A 22,152-nucleotide genomic window follows, 5' to 3' on the forward strand; every position below is an offset into this window, starting at 1 on the left:
ATAATATGGTCAACTGCATCATTTGTTTATTAGTGGGACCGTGGCCTTGTAAACTCGCGATCGGTAAAAGACGTGTTTGTGCGTCAGTATGCAAATTATTTCATTTCTCGGCACCTTGATTAATTATAAATGCTGATTCAAAAATTAACGTGTAACTTTTTTTTGGTTTGTTACCCGCCTCTTCTGAGCGTCGCGTAAACCGCAAAAATAATCAAATTAAGTTAGCCGCGATGGAATCGTCTGCGGATGATCCATTGGTGCGAGTAAGCAATGGAAATGCAGACGACGTGACAAACCGCAAAACAACATCTGACGGAACAGAAATGGCACAGAAAGAATTTTCAACGTCTTGGGGATTCCGCATTGACGAGCTTTACTCATTGGCTACGTCATTCTTCAAAGGTCTGATATGCTAAGTATTTGTTTCACATTCTCATTAAGATTTAAATTTTGCAATAATTACTTGATTCAGAAAAACATTAACCATGCTAAGATGAGTAAGGTTTTTTTCTTCTTCTTCTGTTAATAGATTAAAATTAAACCTCGAAGTTTCAGTTAAAAATGCCACTATTACACGCAATCTTGGTTGTCATTTATTTCCTCGAAAAAAATGATTACCACGTAGAGTATAATATGATACCAATTAAGATTTATTTACCAATTCACTATAGACAAATCTGAGAAATATGCAAAAGAAAAATATATAATTTATAATTCCTATCCATATACGCTATGGACGAAAGTATAGTAATGCTGTAAAAAAATCATATAAAATAAGCCAATAGAAATTTGAAACTGAATCAGTGTACTGAATAAACATAGTGAAAATTAATGGCTTAATCCAAGTTATGAATGATGCAAGTTCAATGATCAGTTTATTGTCAGATATTGTATGTCCATACTGAGTTGGTCTCTGACCTTGCCGCGTGAAGGGAGGGTTCGTTTTTCAAGGAGGAGGAAAAACAGTAAAATAACACAAAAAACACCAACAGAAAATACCAACTTTCTCCTCTTCCCTGTGACTTTTTTTTACCGAAAGAAGATAAATGGATTCGCCCATTGCGTGATGTTTCATGACGTAGCCAGAGGCCAACTCAGCATGGGTATACAATATATGAGGGTTATCAGCAGAAGACCAAGATTGCAGGATCAGAATGTCACAGGCTCACAATTTCAGGAATCGTCAGAGTCTCAATATCCATGGGTTCATCAATATTTCAGATGAGAAATGAAACAAATCATTTCAAGAATCTTGGTTGAAGACTCGGACCAACTCATATAGGCATCCAATCCTGTTGGGATTAGTTTAGTTTAATTTCTCATTTTGGATACTTTTCCTAGCCAAAAGCATAATGACTTATGCAATTTAGTTAAGTTACTGGATAAAAATGTAAATCAACCACATGTTGAAAGACGGTGAACACGACGGCACAATTTGTCGGTAAATGTGTTGTGAAATGTTATGCTGCAGGTGTCATCAGTCCCTCAATATCCGTGTGTTCATCAATATTTCAGATGAGACGCGAATGTAAGCAGATCTCCCTCATGGGTGGAAATACAGGAGTGGCGTCAAAGGCAGAGTCGACTGATTTAATGTATATATGTATAAACATTGTGCCCCAGCAATAATGACCATGCCCCCTCAGACTTCCAAGTCTATCTCCCCGTATGTCTCCGTTGTTAAAAAGTCTTACCACAGAGAGCAACAGGTCTACAACGTTATAAGTATTCAATTATTTTTACTCTACTACACCTTACTCGCTTTGCTTCTGAAAAATGGATAGTGGCACTGAAAAATCAAACACAACACTAAATACTAAGGTTACCAGATTCAAAAACAAAGAAAGGGGACGCTTGCAAACACACCCCCTGATTATGTCACTTTTATCATCAATTTCCACAACAGATGGCACCACTGTACTGTTGCCAAAATGTTTCCCAATTACAATATAATTGCTAAAAAAAAGAACAAATTGCCACTTATCTCTCCTCACTTTCAATGAATTGTTCAGTCTGGCCACTCCTAATACTTTGCCTGAAGCAACACAATAATTTTTTTTTCTTTACCCTCACAGAATGTTTTTTTAATTTAGCATTACCAGATTCGAAAACTGAGAAGGGGGAATGCCTGCGTGCACTTTTGACAATGTCACTTTTTTCAGTTTTAATAACAGATGGTGCCACTAATAAACAATCACTGCCAAAACAATTTTTTCCCACTTTAAGAATTTCAGACTAAGTGGAAAGTAGAGTAGGATATATGAGCAGAAATAAAGGATATATGAGCAGAAATAAAGGAGGACAAGAGGGAAAATTTTCCGAAACAGCAGGATGCTTGAAATGGCATCAAAAACGAGGACACGTTCTCCTAAATGAGAACATCTGGTAACCCTACTATATACGCCTGTACTGTTAAGTACACTCACTTGCACTTCCAGCACAGCTCACTCGGTAGTGGCAATAGATCGGAGTTATGCTTGGTTTTTGTTTTTTTTTTTGAAAAGAAAAAAAAAATTTCAGATGAAAAATGAGACAATCATACCAAGAATCTTTGTTGAAGATTCAAACCAACTTGTACGGGTATCCAGGCCTGTTGGGAACAAACAAAAGCCTGGGGGGCTTAGTTTAATTGCTCATTGTACTTTCCTCAGCCGAAGGCTAACTGAACAGTGAAATTTAGTTAAGTTACCGAATAAAAAAAGTGAATCAATCGCATATTGAAAGACAGATTTTATGCAACTGCACAATGCATCCGTAAATGCTACATGATGAATGCAAATTAACTCCTGAAGAGAGAGGGTTTTTATATGCAGACAAAACAATAACAACTTGGCGCGATCAAGTAACAATACCAACCAGTCTCATGGCAAAAACAATTATGTCATTACCGAGATTTGCATATTTAAATTATGCTATTCCGGAACCCGGGGAAGCCCAGTAACCATGGGCGGAGATATGGAGGGCATTGTCTCTCCTACCTACCCAGTGTCAAAGGCAAACCAGCCTGATCTAATGTATTTTGCATATATATGAGCTGAAATAATCATAATGCCTCCCCTCCAGACTTTCAAGTCTCTCTCCGCCTATACTAGTAACAAGACCAGACAGATCGGATGCAATCACGCACTCGCAACCTGCACAGACAAAGGTAAATATTTAACATTTCTTTCATATTATTTGGAGACCTTTCACAATAGTAATGGATCACATTGTAGAATGGGGAGATAACATGCAGATCACATTATAGTCTCCCATCAAGAGGTTAGCATACCATGATTTATGGTTTTTTCACTGTACAGATCACCTAGCAATAAGTGAGTATTGTCATTTGAATTTTTTGGTATTTTGATGCTATGACAAACCGTGAGTGTTAGGGTTTTGTTTTTTGTTAGTCTTGAGCATGTATATAAACATCCGTATCTCGTATTTCATTCACATTCATTGGTTTTTGTTACTGCTAGGGGCTCAAATTATCGGCAAAGCGATTTTATGACATCCCCGTGTATGTTTTAGCGTATTCTTTAATATGTTTTAGTAATGGAAAACAAAAGTATGTAGCCTTCCCATTAGTCCAGCTTTTAAAAGTGTAACGTTCATTTTGAAGGCAGTATACACTTAAAAGGTGTTTTCAGCATATTCATTCGCATTAGTTATTCATTAAGTTTTTTCTTAATATGTTAATTATAAATTTTTTAATCAGCATTAGGATTGTGCCTTTGACTATACTAAGTATGTATTGACTCAATGTACTTACAGAAAAGGAAGGTAAAGCGTTCCACCTCTCGTACAAAGACAAGCTTGCCTTAGTAGCTTTCACGCAACAAGTTGCTCATGGGTGTTTCGTGCCAGAGAAATTTCCTCCTGTTGGTTATTTAGATGTTATTGGACAAGACCGCAGGTGAAATTTCTTTCTTTCAAAATAATGGTTCAGTTTTAGCAAATTACTAATTCTTGCTTGCAATACGGTAGAACCTCGATTATCCGAACACATATTGGGATCGAAGGATGTTGGGACAGAAAAGTGAAAAGTTTGGACAATCGATTTCTCTCAAAACTAATTTGATGACCCAAAGGAATAAATTGAATGCAAGATGAATTCGTCAGACGAAAAAAACATGACAGCTAAATCTGCTCCCATTCACACGTTTGTTTGCTTGTCAATTGTTTATAACTACATACACTGTGCCCGGATCTGTTTCCTATTTGCATCTATAGTTCACAGGTACGGTATGTACAAATTGTTTGGAAGTGAGTTATTGTATAATAGAGCAAAGCTATCGAGTTAGGAGAAAATAGGATTCAAGTTCCAAGAAAATAACTGTTTAGCATCATTGACTATAGGGAAACTGAAAATGAGTTAGGTTGAAAAGGTGTTTGGTTGACAGAGTTGTTTGGAAAATTGATGTTTGGCTAAACGAGGTTCTACTGTAAATGTTTATTTTCATCTTGTATTTCCATGCATTCTAAATCTGGTCCATGGGGCATTTACTGTAGTATTTGTTATATTTGGTGCTGTATCGTAACTGCCAAGTCTCTTGAATTTCAAATCTATTTCCCAGATTCCCAAAAATTCTTGTATTCCCAATTTTTATATAGTCAGCGCTTGTTTTTATGAACCCTCACAGGCTTGATAATTAGTTCGTGAATTGGAAAGACGAAACATGTGGGAAATAAAGAATGAGTTGATCATTCACATTTACTGGTGATTTGCATGAAAATCACTTAATTTTTGTTTGCTTCATTGCAGCATTTTGATAAATATAAGATTCTATAAAATTGATTGTAGGATGACATCTCACATGAATTTCGCTTCTCTAAAATATTTTCAGGATGGTGGAACACTTCTAGAACCACTTGCCGTAGAGACAATCTTTTGCAAATCATTGATTAAAGGATGCTCATTGAGTCTACTCAATGCAATTTTTTGAATCCTGTTCTTTTTTGGTAATTTGTGTCTAAGAGTTTGCACAGTGATTTATTTTAATATTGTTTTTCATTCACTGTAGAGCGCAAAGCGCAATCTTTTCTGGTTTGATTACATCGCGAAGAGGAAAGCAGACGAACAGCAGTTGGATGAAATAGTTTGATCGACTCTTGACTCAGAAATGGCCTATCAATATTCTAATGTATATTGCCATTTCCAAAACCACCTGTTTATCCAATCATGATGAACAAGAGGTGGATTGTATCAAGGAAAATCTATGTTACCTCAAGAAGTCCACTCCGATGATGCATGGATCTGTAATGAATATATTGTCAACGCATCTTCAATTCATGGTCACCCCTGCCATTAATCGTACACTTCTTCCTAGCATGTTGATGATTGACTGACTCTTAAGACGTAGAACATCTGAACTGAAGTTTATTTTTTATTACAAGGAACTCGGAGGGGGTTGGAAGAATAAAATAATGGAAAAAAATAGCAGAAGAAAGAACAAGTTTGTAAAATAGGGAGTGATAGAAATAAAAGTTCTTAAAGTAGAGCAGATTTTAACATTAGTTTTATGGCATGCTGTTCAGGACAAAGGACAAGTTCAGAAAAACAGAGTATTCTCAAAGTGGAGGTTTGTAAAATGGAGTGTCGACTATATCTACTGAATTTCAACCATGATTTTTTTAAAAAAACTTGCATTGGGGGAATTCGGAAAGAACTTGGAATAAGTGCGTTGCCCATTCTTACCTCCTCCAAAGTGATGTCGCATGCATAAAATAAATTCTCGCCATTGCTCCAAATTGCAGAAGTTTTCCCTTTAGCAAAGGAAAGCAAAAATTTGTTAGGCAGTCAGCATCAGTTTGGCATCTCAGCAGTGGAAATGGCAAGATGTGTAACAAATGACCATATGTCTTGCCGAATTTGTGTTCTATTTTTGGGCTCAAAGGGATTTTTTGTGAAAGCGATCTTGATTTGAGCTTGGTAGTTTTTTCTGCTGTTGGGCAATAGTTGGTGACTTTGGAGAAACACAACATTTCAAATTGGCACAAAGTAGACTGTCAACATCCTTAAAATCCTAAATTTTTTTTTCAAAAATCCCTTTTAATGTCTGTGCGTGGTTTTCATACAGAATTTTGATCCGCATGAAAATTTCCCTAGTTCTCATTCTCCAAGGTTTGCAGCTATGCTGTATTATATGAGGAGGTTAAAGTCGTGGTCTAGGTCTCATTTTAATGAAAAAGTGGTTTTTACTTGAATGGTGTTTATAGAGTTCCATGTTAAAAAATTTTATAATTTCACAATTTAATGGGGAACTATTGAAACTGAGACTTGGTTAATTTTTTCTTTCAACAGTTTGGGACTTCTAGATTGCATTTCTGGACTTGTTTTAAAATTGTTGAAAATTTACTTGTACCATTGTGAATTCACTTTCCCCCCCCCCCCAATTATATGATGAGGAAAAAACATAAATTAATTTTGATGTACGTGATGGTTGAACTCTATTTAAAAACTAAATATTTTCAGATTTTTCTTTTTTCCAGACAAGCTTGGTCTGCGCTTGGAAATATGTCTACCAGAGATGCGAAGGAAAAATTTATCAATTTGCTAGATCATTTATGTCCGTTATTTCGACCATTTGTACAGGCTCATAAAGTTGATATTGAAGAGAAAGCATATGCCAGGTATATATGGTTATCATTCATTAATGCATGGAATTTTCTTTGATTTTTTCCTTCCTTAATATTGATAGGGCAGAGAGCAACTCTTTCAAATTTTTTTCACTAAATTTGATTATAGTTTATAATCAGGACTAGATAATTATCATATATAAGTTCAATAGGTTATCATAGCTGCCAAGTCGCCCATATTTTCCGGGAATCTCCCGAATTTTAGCTTCATCCCTCGACCTCCCAAAAAGTTCTTAAATTTCCAGAATTTTTACAAAATCCACAAAAATCTCTAATTGTCCCTAAAAATTCCCTACTTTATAAAATCCCCGCTTCTGAAAACAATCCCTAAGAAATTTCTTGTGGAGCATGAAGTCTTTTGCCGCTGTTTTTCCCCCCTTTTGAAATGATGTCACACGTCATAAATGAGGAAATGCCTTTTTTAAGGAAGTTTTACAAACCCTCTGATGGGGTAACAGGAAAGTTGTTTGTCTTATCGTGCAGTGAAATAGCGTTTAGCAGTCAATAGTCCTTAATAATATTGAAGATTATAGTGACGCGCATGTGGTCAAAATTTCTTTTGTTGAAGTTACGCACGTCCAATATAACAAAACATGAAGACTGATTAAGCAAAAACATATTTAATAACATATTTAATCAATTTTAAGGCTACTTATTCCCAGATAAATTTCCTTTCGTCAAATGTTCCAGAAAAGGGCAGACTTTTCCTTTTTGTACAAGTTGTGTTACGTACATAAACATCGGTCATGGAAAGACTGACATCACTCATGTGAAATGAAAAAAAACATCAAGCAAGTTTCACAAAAAGTCAGTGTTCTTCAAAAATTGCCGTTTTTTTTACTTCATCTTCCGATGATTCTGGGGTCATTTCGCGCAGAATGTTTAACATCGTTTCTGATAGAACACAATATTTATTTATTTTTTTAGATCACCGTTTTGAAGTTTTGGCCCCCAATTTCAATTATTTTTTGCATAGGGATTTTATTCCCAAGGGTTTAACTTCCATGTATGTAAAATCCCTATTTTATTTGACTTCAATTTTTTAGTAAGGATTTTATTCCCTATGATTTAACTTTTATGTGTGAAAAATCCCTATTTTATTTGGTAAAATCCCTTTTGCATTTATTAGGGCGTGGTTTTAGCATAAGATACGGGTCCGCGCGAAAATCTCCCTAATTTTCATTTTTAAAAGTTTTCAGCTATGGGTTATTAATGAAGGATGATTGTTATTAAAGTTCCAATTTCAAAATGCTTTAAAATAAGAACCATTAGTCATTTGACAAATTTTCATGCGTAATCCTGAATTAGTGGAGTTGTATTTAATGAAGGAAAAAATAGTGAAATATGCTGATAGATGGTGCTGTACTAATCAAAACACAGGAAATTTGCCTACAGAATGGAAACAATAATCAGCCAGGAGAAAATGAACTTTTTATGGTCAAAGATTTCTCATCTGCAAGGTGCTGTTAATAAGCAAATTTATAGAATAAAGGCTAACAAGAATCTGTTCTCACCACAACCGTTAACTTTTCATTCTGCATCAGTGTGTGATGCAGTTTTGCTGTAGCATTTATTGTTGGACTATTTTTTGTTTGAGGAGATAAATCCTGTTGATCCCCCATTACCTGTACTGTCAGTAACAAGTGGTACAAATCGATTTTTGTGCAACCATATTATTCCAGCACTTAAACAGTGTCTGTATGCAGATAGCACAATGTTTATCAAGATGCTTATTGCAACACCTGTGAAGCAGCTGCAGCAGTGAAGAACCCTTTCAGGAATGACAGGATCATGCAGCATGCAGCTGCCATATTCACCTAACCTTAACCCTTGTGACTTCAGCCTTTGAGTACCTCTGTACCGTTCATCTGTACAATCTGGTTTTTAATGTTACCCAACATTGAACTATTGCACAGATGACAAAAACAAAAGACGACTTTTTTTTCACATATAATTTATTCAGCTACTTTTAAGTTAAAAATTTTCTTTACAAAACAAACATTTCATCAACTCAGTTATCACAGTATTAATTTTTTACGTTAGAGTTTCTTTAACAACAAATTATTTAGTTGTTTCCCTTAATGAGAGGCTGTGTACAGAATTTTCAAAGAGAATTTTGGAGTCTTTACTCCCTTACGGATTTTCTCCCCTCCGGTTACATATCTGAAATTACGGTACTTTCGCGGCTATCCACTGGCATTCAAAGACGGTGTTCTATACAACGTGAATTCGTCTGGTTCTTACAAGATTGCAAATGCGTATTTTTGAAAAATCGTAAAGGATTTGGAATGCCTATTCAAAGTGTAAAACATTTTCCGAGATCGTTAAAAAAAAAAACCAAATCTGTAAAAACTCTACCTTTAATATTCAGTTTTTTCATCTAGCTGCTATGTGATAGTCATCGTTTCGCATTGCAAAAATCACTGGTGTGTATGCAGAATTGGCTTTAGGAGGGGCAGAAGGATTTCTTGCACAAAAATTGTGGATCATTAATGCTCAAAAAGAATTTTAAATTAACATAGTATAAAAGGCTATTTTCTCCAATATTTTAATTTTCTACAAGAATATTTTTAATTTTTCATTTTCTTGGGGGAGGGGGGGGCCTCCATAACCCCCAACTTTGCCTTTGGTGAAAATGTGGGTTTGGAACCCACGATTGCATCGGTAATCGGCTAAAAATGTGATTTACGAAGGTTTTCCAATTTTGAGTTGGCTATTCCTTTGAAAAATGCTCTGGTCGCTATGAAAATCACACAGACCTACAACACAAATATGTATACATTAAATTTCAAATCCATGAAAAACCAATTTGGAGGATAGGTTCAGGGCCGCAACTAGGGGGGAGAGCAAGTGAGTCTATTTCCCCCCGGACTAGAGGGGGTGCCGAATTGACCCTTTATAACTGCTTCTTCTATATTACACAGGGTGCCAAAATGTGTGCTTGCCCCACTAGAGAAAGTATCTAGTTGCACTACTAGATAGATGCACCACCTACTGAATACAAAGCATGCTGAATGCAGGGGGCGCACACACTCAAACACACTTGAGTTTAACCAACACAAATCTTACATAGCTCCCATATTCAGTTGAGAAAATTTGTGGCAGTTAAATGGTGACAGATCAGAGTAGTGGACCAAGAGCGAAGGAAAATAAAATCACATTCTACCAGAAAATCGCTTCACAAGGATTGGTATCAAATCCTTGCTCATATGAATAGAGAGAATCGGAAGATAAGTGTCCGAGAGAGTGTACTGAGAGAGAGAGGCAGAAAATCTCATTTACTTTTTTAAATTTAAATCAGAAGATATTATTGAAAGAGCTAAGATTTTCAATCAACCAAAAGGAAATTTATAGATTGAGTTATTAGTAAATATATAAATGTGTGCCTCTAACTTCTAATTACAGTGGATCCTGCTTGTAACTCTTTTCAAAAACTGTCATAAAAAACGTAAGCAGGAAAATCCTTTCGAAAATGGGAAATCTTAATTAGAATTACTTAGAATTAATTAGTTACCCAGAGATTTTTTGAATACCGTGGGTCCCGGGACCCAGGTAAATTAAAGTACAGTGGCATCTCTGCATCCCACAGCATTACCATAGACAAAACTGATCTGTTGTTGAACATGTGGTTTTGCATTTCCACTTTGTAGCAAAACATGGTTGAAAACATACAGAACATTTCTTGCATAAGTTGTAGGTGTTTGTTTCGTGACTTTTCTGATGTTTCCATGAATTGGATATACAAATCATGCCATTTTCCTTTTGTTCTAGCTCAAAGTTTCCCAACCTTTTTTGTCCCATTGCCCCCTTCTTCAGAAAATTTTTTCTCCCATCGCCTCCCAGCGCAATCTAACCCATAGGATCCTATGTTATACCCGTAGCTTCTACCTCTCCAACACAAACGTTAACGCCTAAGTTAGGAATCACTGCTCTAGCTGATGTTTCCATTGTTTGAGCAAATTTCACCATGTCGAATGAGTACTGCGTCATTTTTTTTCATTTGCCAAATATTGCTTCTGGAGTATTCATGTAAATTTTCAAGTTATTCTGACCAGTGATGCTTAATTTATATTGTTTTAAAATCAGAACTTTAGTTACAATCACACCATATTCTTTAGCAAACACATTTACAATAACTAAAGTTTGGTGGGAAACTTTCATTGTTGGAAGATCATGTTTGTGATGGTGAATGAGATACATGAAAATTTTGCATAGTTATTATGGCCTATGCTGTGGGAACCTATATGCATACTTCATCAAATGTTGCCATTTAATTCATTTAGGAAATTAGAAGAAGAGAGAAAAAAAAGAGAAGAGGAAGAAATGGAACAAATTCGTCTGGAGGAAGAATTAAAATTTCAAGAAGAAAACGATAGTCATAAGCAGCATTTAAAACAAAAGTTAGTTTCATTTAGTTTATTACCAATATTTATTTTAAAAAATTTAGAGATGAAAGCAGTGCTTTTCTTGGAGCTATTTCACTGGGGGGTGCTTTCCAGTAAAGATTCCATAGAAGCAGTTGAAATTTTTATGATACCCCACACTGTTGGTACCTACTAAATAACTTGTGTAGTGGAGTTACATTATCTAGGAGGTATTGGCTCAGCTAACAAGCTCCCATCCAGCTGTGAAAACATAGTTTTATTTTCAAATTTTGGTTTTTAGATTTTGCCTAGCAAAGCATCTATAAATCAATTATGAAAGCTTCCACATTAGTATCAAAACACTGTATAACCAGACATTCCAGTTGAGAGCATCACTGTGAGTTTAATTTTTGTACCTCCATAAATCTTCCGACTATCTCAGCTTCTGTGCAGTCACGTGAACATTGTTATGGACTCTCATTGCTAGGTTTGATCCTCATTGGCAGCAGAGTGTTGGTTGGCTGAAGTTAGTTTTCTGTGGTTTTTCCAACTTTGATGTGTGAATGTGAACCAGTTTCCCATTCCATAGGGAGTAACCAGACCTTTCCAACTGCCAATTCCAGATTTCGAATTTCCCAACAGGGACCTCATGATGCTTTCATGATCAAAGATTTAAAAAAGTGTGTTATAAAAGGGAAATGATGCAGCATCCCATGTTGCACTGTTCAGTTTCTTTAAGAAACTGCTGGTTAATTTTTAAATCAATTTCCCTGATTTACACAAAGTTTTATATTAAACTGTTATATATTGCACTCATACACATTCCTCTGTAGAATTTCTAACAAATTCGTACATGCAGGAACGTGTATATAATGAAATATTTTCTTAATGTTTTTAAAATTATATGAATGCATGGAAAAGCTGCAGTATGGCATAAATTTCAGTTCTTCACATGTATATTCATATAGGCATCTTATTCAGGAAGCTTTGAACAGGCAAACTTTTCATCAATTCAAAGCATATGCTGAACAACAATGTCCTGGAAATCCTGAGCAGGTTGTATGTTTTTATATTTTCTAAATCTCTTGATATTGAAAAAAAAATCATTTAACCCAGTGGTTTCAATTGAATAGCATACACAGGATTTTCTCAGGATTAAACTTTTTTTGTCCTCGAGGGTTTTGTTTTTTACTGTAAAAAGACACCATAATCTTGGCTCAAGGGCACAGCTCCCTGGAATAGTTGGAAATAAACCACTTCAAAACATTGAATAGGTACACATCAGTGTTGGCATTACACACACTTTGAGAACCACTGATTTAACCTGATGTGCGTTGACTTTCTTGGATCGTTCACCTCCCAAGAACTGAAGTCCTTTCTCTGGGCTACTGTACCATACTTGAGATAACCATAACCAATCATTTTTATCTGTAACAGTTCTTTTTGGAGCAACCAAAAACAAATATTTTTGAGCAGTTGAGTGAAAAATTTCAGAGGTTTTGATTAATTTAATTTTTATTAATCTGAACGGGATAATATTTCCAATTGCATTTTTTCTTTTTTCTGACCTTAATTTTTTTAAATTGATGATCATATTGACAGAATTGGCCTGAACAATGTTGATAGTACAGAATTCTGTGCGAGTAGGGGGACAGTTTCACAGGAACTCCTAGGATGGCAATGGGCATAGAGTAGATATTTAAAAGCACAACTTTTCTAACACAACTTTGATCTGATTGCTTAAATGGTTTTGATCTGGTGTCAAATGTTCAGAACTATAGCTAGTTTGATACCTACTTAGTCTTTGTAAGAATCTTTCCTGAAACAAAGATGTAATCAAAATGGTGCCAATACTATCACACAGAACATTATTTGCTGTAGGAAGTCCCCACTCTGAGTTAATGCACCAACCTCTCAGTGGAAGGCATGCATAAAAAAAGCTGGTCAGAATAAGTTTTAAACTGTAGATCTCAGCTAATTTAGCCCTCCCGTTTTCATGCACAAAAAATTACAGTGGAGTGACAAAAAATAATTAAGCTATTGTTTCTTCTGAGAGTTTTTGTTTAATCATTTTAGCACATTGTTGATTCTTCATATAGGTAAAAGAGCATGAATATAAAACTTGTGAGATTTTATTGAAATTTTATCTCTTACATGTCGATGTAATTTAATATTTTTTATTAAGAGTGAAATTTAATTCTCTGCAGCAAGCTGTTTTGATAAGACAACTACAAGAACAACATTATCAACAATACATGCACCAGATGATTCAACAGCAAAATCAGCTACTTTATGAGTCAAAACCAGCTATAAATCATGTGTCTGCTTCTTTAGATGATGAGCCAAATCAACCTTCTAATCTTATTGAAGAAGCATCTGTTCAAAGTTCTGGAGAATCCACAGAAGAGGAAATCGGTGAGTTACCATTATATAGTAAAATTTCAATTCTCAGATGTACTCCATATGAGGCTCAAAAAGTATCTGACCATAATTTTCCATGCATAATGAAGCTAGGGAGGCGTGATTTGGTACACGTGTGTAGGCGACCCTAGTGTGCATGCTTGAATTCTTACCTGCCTGCAGAAGCTATCAGTTGCTGGCAGACCATAGATGAATGAAAAAAGTGAAAATATATGAATGCAGTTGCATTTTTGATATTTTTTTGACAAAATGGTAGGAAATTAATGCAGCTAACATTGCATTAATTTTTTTGTGATGCTTGGTGATTCCTGAGTGGAAACAAGCAGCAAGATTCAATAGACTTTCTAAAATGAAGAAATGGGCACCACACAATAAAAGAGTAGTACAACTGCTTCAAAGATGGTCACATATCAATGAAGAGAGAAGCACATTGTGATAAGTCCTCAGATCTTCATTGACCAAATGAGGACTCTGGTGATGCAGTATCATCAAATCATGATCAGAGAATTTGCAGATGAGATAGTTATTAGAATTTGATCTGTCATTCCATTTTGATTGACGATTTCAGCTTCAGGAGATAGAATGTCAAAGTCATGCTGACCATCTTTGTGGTTCATGATGAGTATGCATTGCATGGCACAACCATGATCAAAAAGTATTACCAAGAGGTTCTGTGTTGCAATTGGCAGCTACGTCACAATTAATGCAGTAGCATTGTTCAAGTTTGTCCTGCCATTCTGTCAAAAATGAAAATGTAACGCCACTCTTACACTTCCTCATTCATCTCAGTCTGCCAGCGACCGAGATGAATGAGGAAGCACATGAAGCATAAAAAATGAAGCACATGCTTGAATTTTTTCCTGCCTGCAGGAAAAAATTCAAGCATGTGCACTAGGATCACCTACATATGTGCATCAAACCATGCCTCCCTAGCTTTATTGGTTCATGCATGTAAAAAATTAGTGTCAGATAAATTTCAACGAACCTCGTATATAGTCAGATGTCCCTTCTACATGAGGAGAGAGTGACCAACGCGAATATTGAGCTGATGTGTAAACTATATTACTTTCATGGAAGGTGTTGTATTTTTATGAAGCAGTGGAGCCCTAGGCTGAATTATATTGATCAGACATATTGTAGAAAATAACATACTTTAATGTGACAAAAATGATTATATAAAATGAATTAAATACAGTCATCATCAGTGGCAAAACATCGTGGCCCAGGAAGTCAAAAGGTAAACATTCACAGATGGATAGCATTGTCCGATCAGTTTTTTAGTTCATAGTTGTAGTTTTCACAACATTTCCTACCCTCACAATGGAATAAATCTCTTGAGCAGTGTTCTCTTACGAGTCTACCTACAAAGAACAGAAGAGGGTTGACTCGAAACTGATGCAGAGCATTCAGATTGCCCAACTGAAGTATTGGTAGTAACCGCAGAAGCACAATTAGCAGATTCGGGAGCAGTCTCTGGACACCTTCAATCTTTAGTAGGAGGCATTAATAATTGATAGTCTACACAATAGTCAGAAGAGGGCATTACAGGATGTTTCTATGGAGCATGATCTTTTCTCATTTGGTTCTGATGACATTTTCATTTTCCACGATTTGTCTTAACCAAATACATCATTTCGCCAAGATGTTTGAGGACTTTGGTCTCACTTAGGACCATTCGAACAATTCTTACAGAAAACTCTGTCGTTGATATTGAACTTGTGGATAGTACTGTCTTGTAGTAGAAGTGCAATTTTCTTATCCAGTGGAGGGAATAAGAGGGAGAGCAGATTTCTAGGCTGCCTGCCAATCAATAGTTCCGCAGGAGACTTATCACAACCAGATTTGGGTGTTATCCTGTATGTTATCAGAAGCTTTTGGAGTGCTGACTTGTGTCCTTTCCACAGTTTTTTTTCATAGCTGCTTTGAATGTCCTAACGAAACATTCTGCTTTGCTATTAGAGGCAGGATGAAATGGAGCAGTAGTAAGATGCTTAATACCATTGAATTTGCAAAAGTCTTTAAAAGCTTTACTAGTCAATTGTGTGACACAAGTGTGATTGGCAAATCTTTAATGATGAATATTTTCTTTAGAGCTTCAATAGTCGCAGATTTCATCTCAATCACAATTGAATTTGGAATATGCATCAACAACGATAAGCCGCATGGAATTTTGGAAGGGACCCGCAAAGTCTACATGAATTCTGTTCCAAAGATCTTCTGGTTTTGGCCAATCTTGAAACCTCACTTTTGAAGAAGCTTTCTCACGTTGGCATGATTGGCGTTGGTTTGCAGTGTTTTCAATCTGCTGCTTGATCCATGGAAACCAGCAATATCTTTGAGCCATCTGTTTCATTCAAACCATTCCCCAATGACCATTGTGAAGAGTCTTGAAAATGGAACTTTGCAAAGTCTTTGGAAACACGAGTTCGAATTTTCTGCCATACAAATACTGATGAAATGTTTTCACACCATAAATAATGGATAAAGCTTCTTTTCTGATCTGACTGTAAGCTTTTTGTGTATCGTGAGAAATTGCAGTGCCTATGCCATAAGATGATGCATCAGTGGCAATTCTGAGTTGTAATGCACTAGTCTGGTAGCTTTAACAGTATGTTTTTTGCAGCATCTCTCCAACAAGTTTTAAGGTGTTATTAATAAAAAGTTTGGTAATATGACTATTATGACTAGAAAATGTTTGCAACTGACCATAAGAATATACAAAATATTACCCGGCTAGATCTTTCCTCCTGGGATCCACTTAACTCTTGTTATAAATCACATCTATCATCAGATTCTGAGTTCTGGATGCATAAATTATTTAATTATTTCTCTGATGTTTGATCTTAAAGATTTTGTGTGTTAATCTTTTATTAATTTAGAAACAATTCAAATGCCTGCAGCTTCTATGTGGACGAGGAAAGATATAGAAGACTTCAAGGAAACTATCCGGAAAGAAGGTGGTGATGGTATCATAAAGGTTGGTCACGGTGAAACAGTCACGGTGAGGGTCCCAACTCATAGTGATGGATCTTGTCTATTTTGGGAATTCGCAACTCATAGTTTCGATATAGGTTTTGGTGTTTATTTCGAATGGACGAAAAATCCAGATACACAAGTCTCTGTTCATATTAGTGAAAGTGAAGACGAAGATGAGGATGAAGGTATGTAAACGATTTTTGACTTGATACTAGAACGACAGGAATTTCAAACTATCTAGAATAAAGGTAGCTGTCATTGTGACTGTTATAGCAAAAAAATCAACGAAAATTATTTTTTCTTTAAGAAACTTCTTAAAACAGTATCTGTTCAGTCTCTTTGACTTATTTTTGCAATAAACCCTTGTTTGTGTAAAAAATCTTTTTTGGAATTTCGATCAAAATGGCTTGTTATGAGAAAGACTAATCTTGTGCCTTGTTACTTTTAAAAGAGCTTTGGCTATGATTTTTTTTTAGCTCTTGTAATTTGTGGTTCCATTCTTACTTGGCAGTCCACTAATTAGGTTTTAAGTATAATACGCTTGAGAAATTTGTGAAGGGATTGCATGTGTGGAATGGAAAAAATGTGAATAGCTGCAAAATCCTGAGCAATGTAGAACTACATGTAAGACAGCTTTTCAATGCTGATCGCATCATGCACTAAATAAATTCATTTTGTCAAAAACATCAATGACACTCATTAGGAAGGAATGAAATTTCCCTTTTCTACAGTTTTAATTTTGTATGTGCATGGTACTCAAGACCATGCTTATCAACTAGAAAGCTATTTTTTTGCTCAGTCAAAAGCATGACATGTTGTAAAATAATGCCTCTTCACATCATCCAGCAGGGTCCCTGGGCTGGGATCTTTGGTGGGGGCTGCTCTATATTAATTTATAGTGTGAAGAAACAAAAAATGATAATCATTACAGCCCCTCAGTTGAGTCCTGTCCATGGGTGTGACGTTATACCAGCAAATGCAATGTAGTAGACGCTAGAAGCACACAAAGATATATAAAAACGCTAAATGAATTGAATAACACATAATAGCGAACTTTTTCAAAAGTGTACCTTTCGAATAATAAAAATTTGGGATACACTGGAGAAAAGCAAACACCATGATAGAACATCTGTTCTCCCAATTATGTTTATAGTAGGTGGCTGAGAAAAAGATGCCCATAACACATAAATAGCTCTGTGGCGGTCAAAATGACCTCTACCATTGTTCTAGGAGAAATTCATTTTGCCACTAAATGAAGCAACCTAGAATATTCATACTTAAAGAATTTAAGAGTCTCAAAAGATGAGAGAAGTCATGAAATTTCAAGTACCTGAGATAATCCGTTTGCATATCAAAAGTTTGCAATCGAAATAACAGCTTTCGTCATACTAATGTAAATCACTAGTGTTCTAGTGTAAATGACAGCTCAAAGCTTTGAATGAAAGTAAATTATGTATATCATTATATAATGTTTCATTTATTTGTCTTTAGATAATGAAAATCTATCGGGCGATATCGAAAAGGGTTCAAATGTGTGTGATAAGCCTCTTCTAAGTGTCATAATTCCAGTGTTCAGAAGAGACTGCCACGAAGAAGTATATGCTGGTAGCCATGTGTATCCAGGTCAAGGAGTATATCTTCTGAAATTTGATAACTCCTATTCTCTGTGGAGATCTAAAACACTGTATTATAGGGTATATTACACACGATAAAAAAAATAAGGTTATACGTTTCTCATTTTATGCAATTAATAAGAGCTTTTAGCTATTTGGTTTATTCAAATACAGCTGAACCTCAATTACCCGGGGAGGGAGGGATTGCAAACATTCATAAACGAAAACGGTAGTTGACATTTTAAAAAGTGCATTAAACCGCCCCAAGACATTATAAAAAGTAAACAGTAATCACAAAACATTCTTAATCAGAGCATGAAATCTGTAAAAAAATTTATGCCCAGTCAAATTTTTTAGGAGCCAAGCACTTTTTATTCAAAAAAAAAGGCGTAAAATAATTTTTATTATTTTTTTTAAACTCGCCAGCAGGTTTTTATGTTGATGAACATGCAGAAAAAATATTGTTGTTCCCAGTCAGCAATTTAGCATTCGCCCATCATTTTAGATGCAAATAATAACTAATTTTATGATAGCCATATCAAAACCAGTCGCGTTGTGTTTGTGAAGCCCTGCTCTAAATTAAAGATATATTTGTTTATAATGAATGGTCAGTGCTTGTGTTGTTCACATATTGAATTGTAATTTAAATTTAGGTACGAGAAAATACAAAATTAATTTATGTATGCTACAAGCTAGATCTGATTTCTGCTTGGACACTTGCCCAGATTCCCATGATCTCATTTCCCAAATTTAAACAGTATATATATATATTCACTATAATAAACCAAACACCTTTGATTCTAGTCATGGGGGCCCTAAATACTTGCTTTTCTCAGGGATTCCTTCAAGTCAAAGGTTCTGGTTATATACAAATAAATTATCAAAAATTAATCTTTGCAGTTATCATTTGTAAGCCATTCTTTTTTTATCAACTGATTTTCTGTGTTACCTGAACCCAGTTTGTGCAACTTAAAAGCGCAATATTTATGATTATAGTCTATTTGTGGTTAAGTTTACAGTGAAAGAAAAGCTATGAGTGTATCGTATCATTTGTTTTTATGGCAAGGAAAACCTCTTGACCAATGTATCGACATGCTATCTCAGTAAGGTATTGCTGATTCTTGCTAAGCTCATTGAGAAAAATTATTCTTTGTGTGTAATGTGTGTGTGTAATGCATGTGAAATTGCATAATTTTAGTAATAGCTATGATGGAAGGGAAAAAAAATCATTGTCAATACTAGAGATGTAAAATTCTCGAGAATAATCTTTTCCTTGATGAGAATACTCTCAAGAATATTCTCATCAAGGATAATATTTGAGAATATTCTCTTATAGGACTACTATTATAAATAACTTGAGAATATTATAAGTTCTTGATGAGAATATTCTCTTAGTCATCCTCGATGAGAATATTCTTCAGTTACTAAAATCTTTCCAGAGAGTATTGTCAAGAATATATGTAATAACATGTATTATAATAAATAATCTTGATATATAACTTGAGAATAATTCAAGATATACAGAAGACTGGATGTTGTGAAGATATTTATTATTTGAGATGTTAATTTTTTAAGGAAAGAAAAAACTCATCTCTGCCTCTACCGGGAGTCGAACCCGGGTCCCTCGATTGCTGGACGAGTGCTCTGACCACTAAGCTACAGAGGAGATAGAGATTTTCCTTCGCTAGAGCGTATATATGCCGAAAATATACCTAAATAATTATTTTAAGTAGGAATATTCTCTAGTAATTTATAATAGTCCTTTGAGAAAATATTCTGTCCCTGTCTCTCTTCCCGTCAAGAAGATGAGTATATTGAAGTTTGTAGACCACAATATTAAAGTTTGAAATCAAGAAAATTAAACCAACAGGGCTGAATTGCACAACTTTTAAAGAAATGTGAGTGATACAGAATTTAAGTGTATGTGCAATGAAGAAAACAACAGTTCTGAATTTTAGAATGAAGGTGATTGTATAAGAATAGCTTACTTTTTATCAATCAACTTCGGTTTACTTTCTTTTGTTGTGAACAACTTATTTCTGAAAATTTATCTAATTTTAAAATACTTTTTTAAGGTTTTAATCTAAAGGTTTTTCTAAAATCTTCATAACCAAATTTTTAAAACTTCTCATCATGACAGTTGCCATTGGGGTGATATACCTAAAAAATTGTCTAAAAAACCTTTCTCCAGGTCATGATGAGAGGTTTTAAAAATTTGGTTATGAAGATTTTAGAAAAACCTTTTAGATTAAAACCTTTAAAAAATTATTTTAAAATTAGATAAATTTTCTAACTAAAAGTTGCCATTGAGGGTGATTATACCTAAAATTGTTTTGTTGTAAATGTTTCAGTCAATGAAAACTAATTTATATTTCACAATATAAATAAAATTAGTAAAAGAATTTAAATTATTTAACCCTTTCCGGCGCGGTGTCCCCATAGCGAAACCACCTTTTCAAAATTCCATCAAAAAATAACTAATTTTCGCACAGTAATCATTTAAATCTTATTAAATAGCTTAAGATTTAGATTTTCTGTCAGAGATGGCAGCATCATGCTGGTTTTGTTTTGCAAGTGGTAAAAAAATCCGCCATTTTCTCTATTTTTATAGTACTTGTTTTAAAATTTATTTCCTAATAAAAAAATTTTTTTTTTCAAAAATTGATAATGGTTTTTTATAGATTTTGGCCTATTTGTTGAAATCAAGCCATTCAATAAACTTAAGAATAGTTTAAAATCAAATTATGAAAGTTTTAAAAAGGTGGTTCCATACTGAGGACACCGCACACCTAGAGCAATGAGATACACCAAGTGACGTCAGTGTGAAACCACCTCTCGGAGACGAAGCGACCTTGTTTTTTTCTTCATTTTCTCCCCTCTTTCTTGTTTACTAGAAAATGGGTGACAGCAGCAATGGTGTTGAAACATCTCAGATGTGTATTTGTGGTGGAAATTTTGGGGGTTAGAATGGAAGACACAACATATGTTATTTTTTTGTCCCACACATAACCATTCTTTCATTCTAGTGATTTTAGAGCAGCTTTTTCTTTTGACGACTACTTTCTATGCTCTCTCTACTGCTTTGATTTTATTTTCTGGAATTTATTTCGCTTTGAGTCCCCCCCCCCCCTCCTCCACAACCGATTATTGGGCATTTATTACTTTTATTGGTGGTGAAATGCCTATAAAATTCCTAAGTACAGTTGAAGCAATGTTATACTAATTTCAGAGCTTCTCTGTGATCTGGAGTCTAATGCATCTCATGATACACCAGATAAAGAAAATAAAACAAAGCTTACTGCATGGATTATCACGAAAATGATGCTAATGTATACACTGCCCAAAGCCTGGATCCTCCCGACAATTTCATATGGTTCAGGAGAAAAAACCAAAATTCAGATTTCAAGGAAGAAGTGGGACCATCTCAGTAGATTCTACCAATGCCGGATACATCGCCAATCTTGATGTTCTTATTGTTTTTTTCAGTGCCACTGATGGAAAATTTGACATTTCGAATAAATTTATATGCCACTCAAGAAGGAAAATTTACACTGCCATCTCATTGAAAAAGATTTACCACCTATCAATATGCTTATGTTGATCATTTTGGCCTACAAAATCGGTAGAAAGGGAATTTTCAAACAAAATGTTGCTTTTCTTGCATTACACCCTAGGGAAGCTTTCAGTGTTCTAGGTGTGCGGTGTCCCCACTGTGCGACCACCTGTTGTTCGCTGGATTTTGATGAAAATAAAATAATAGTTGCAAAACATATTTATATGAGTCCTATGTATCAAGTATATGAAGTTATTTCGGCCAAAAAAATTTTTTTTTATATAGTGCCCCTCAAAGGGTTAAAAGAAAATTAATATTCTCGATTATTCTCCAATTTTTACATTGTTCATTCATCAAGTTTTCATTTTTATTCTCGTTCTCTGAGAATATTCTCCGGACAATATTCTCGCCTCACATGTCTAGTCAATACTTTCAGAAATGAAAGTAGGGTTTTTGAAATCAAACAATTTCTCTGGAGAAATAAGTGAACCATAATAACAATACATTGAAAAGCGATCAAAAAATAAAATAAAAAATGATTACATTATGTTTTGTGGAGTAATTACTTTTCACATAGATTTCAACTTGATATGCAGTAAATAGC

General features: G+C 34.9%; 1 protein-coding gene and 1 non-coding gene across 2 annotated transcripts; one reads left to right on the plus strand and one right to left on the minus strand.

Moving 5' to 3' along the window:
• The first annotated feature begins 25 nt into the window (after positions 1 to 25).
• LOC149066199 (Golgi resident protein GCP60) lies at positions 26 to 19,458 on the plus strand. The gene is made up of 8 exons (XM_089253226.1): positions 26 to 402; positions 3,757 to 3,898; positions 6,475 to 6,615; positions 10,905 to 11,021; positions 11,954 to 12,041; positions 13,193 to 13,400; positions 16,286 to 16,567; positions 17,874 to 19,458. Exons 1-8 carry the CDS (start codon positions 231 to 233, stop codon positions 18,092 to 18,094), a joined length of 1,371 nt encoding a protein of 456 aa, XP_089109352.1. The 5' UTR covers positions 26 to 230; the 3' UTR covers positions 18,095 to 19,458.
• Positions 19,459 to 19,589: 131 nt separating this feature from the next.
• On the minus strand, positions 19,590 to 19,661 carry TRNAA-AGC (transfer RNA alanine (anticodon AGC)). The gene has a single exon. It is a non-coding gene; the product is annotated as a tRNA-Ala (tRNA).
• Between the last annotated feature and the right edge of the window lie 2,491 nt (positions 19,662 to 22,152).

The sequence above is a fragment of the Pholcus phalangioides genome, unplaced genomic scaffold (genome assembly GCF_987345545.1).
Source record: "Pholcus phalangioides strain wild (caught in Gottingen) unplaced genomic scaffold, Ppha-v1.0 ptg000032l_1, whole genome shotgun sequence".
Classification (NCBI taxonomy): domain Eukaryota; kingdom Metazoa; phylum Arthropoda; class Arachnida; order Araneae; family Pholcidae; genus Pholcus; species Pholcus phalangioides.

Coding starts and splice junctions, on each gene's coding strand:
- LOC149066199 (XM_089253226.1), top strand. CDS start 231: ATGGAATCGTCTGCGGATGATCCATTGGTGCGAGTAAGCAATGGAAAT. Junction 3,899..6,474: donor GTTATTGGACAAGACCGCAG/GTGAAATTTCTT, acceptor TCTTTTTTCCAG/ACAAGCTTGGTCTGCGCTTG. Junction 16,568..17,873: donor AGACGAAGATGAGGATGAAG/GTATGTAAACGA, acceptor ATTTGTCTTTAG/ATAATGAAAATCTATCGGGC.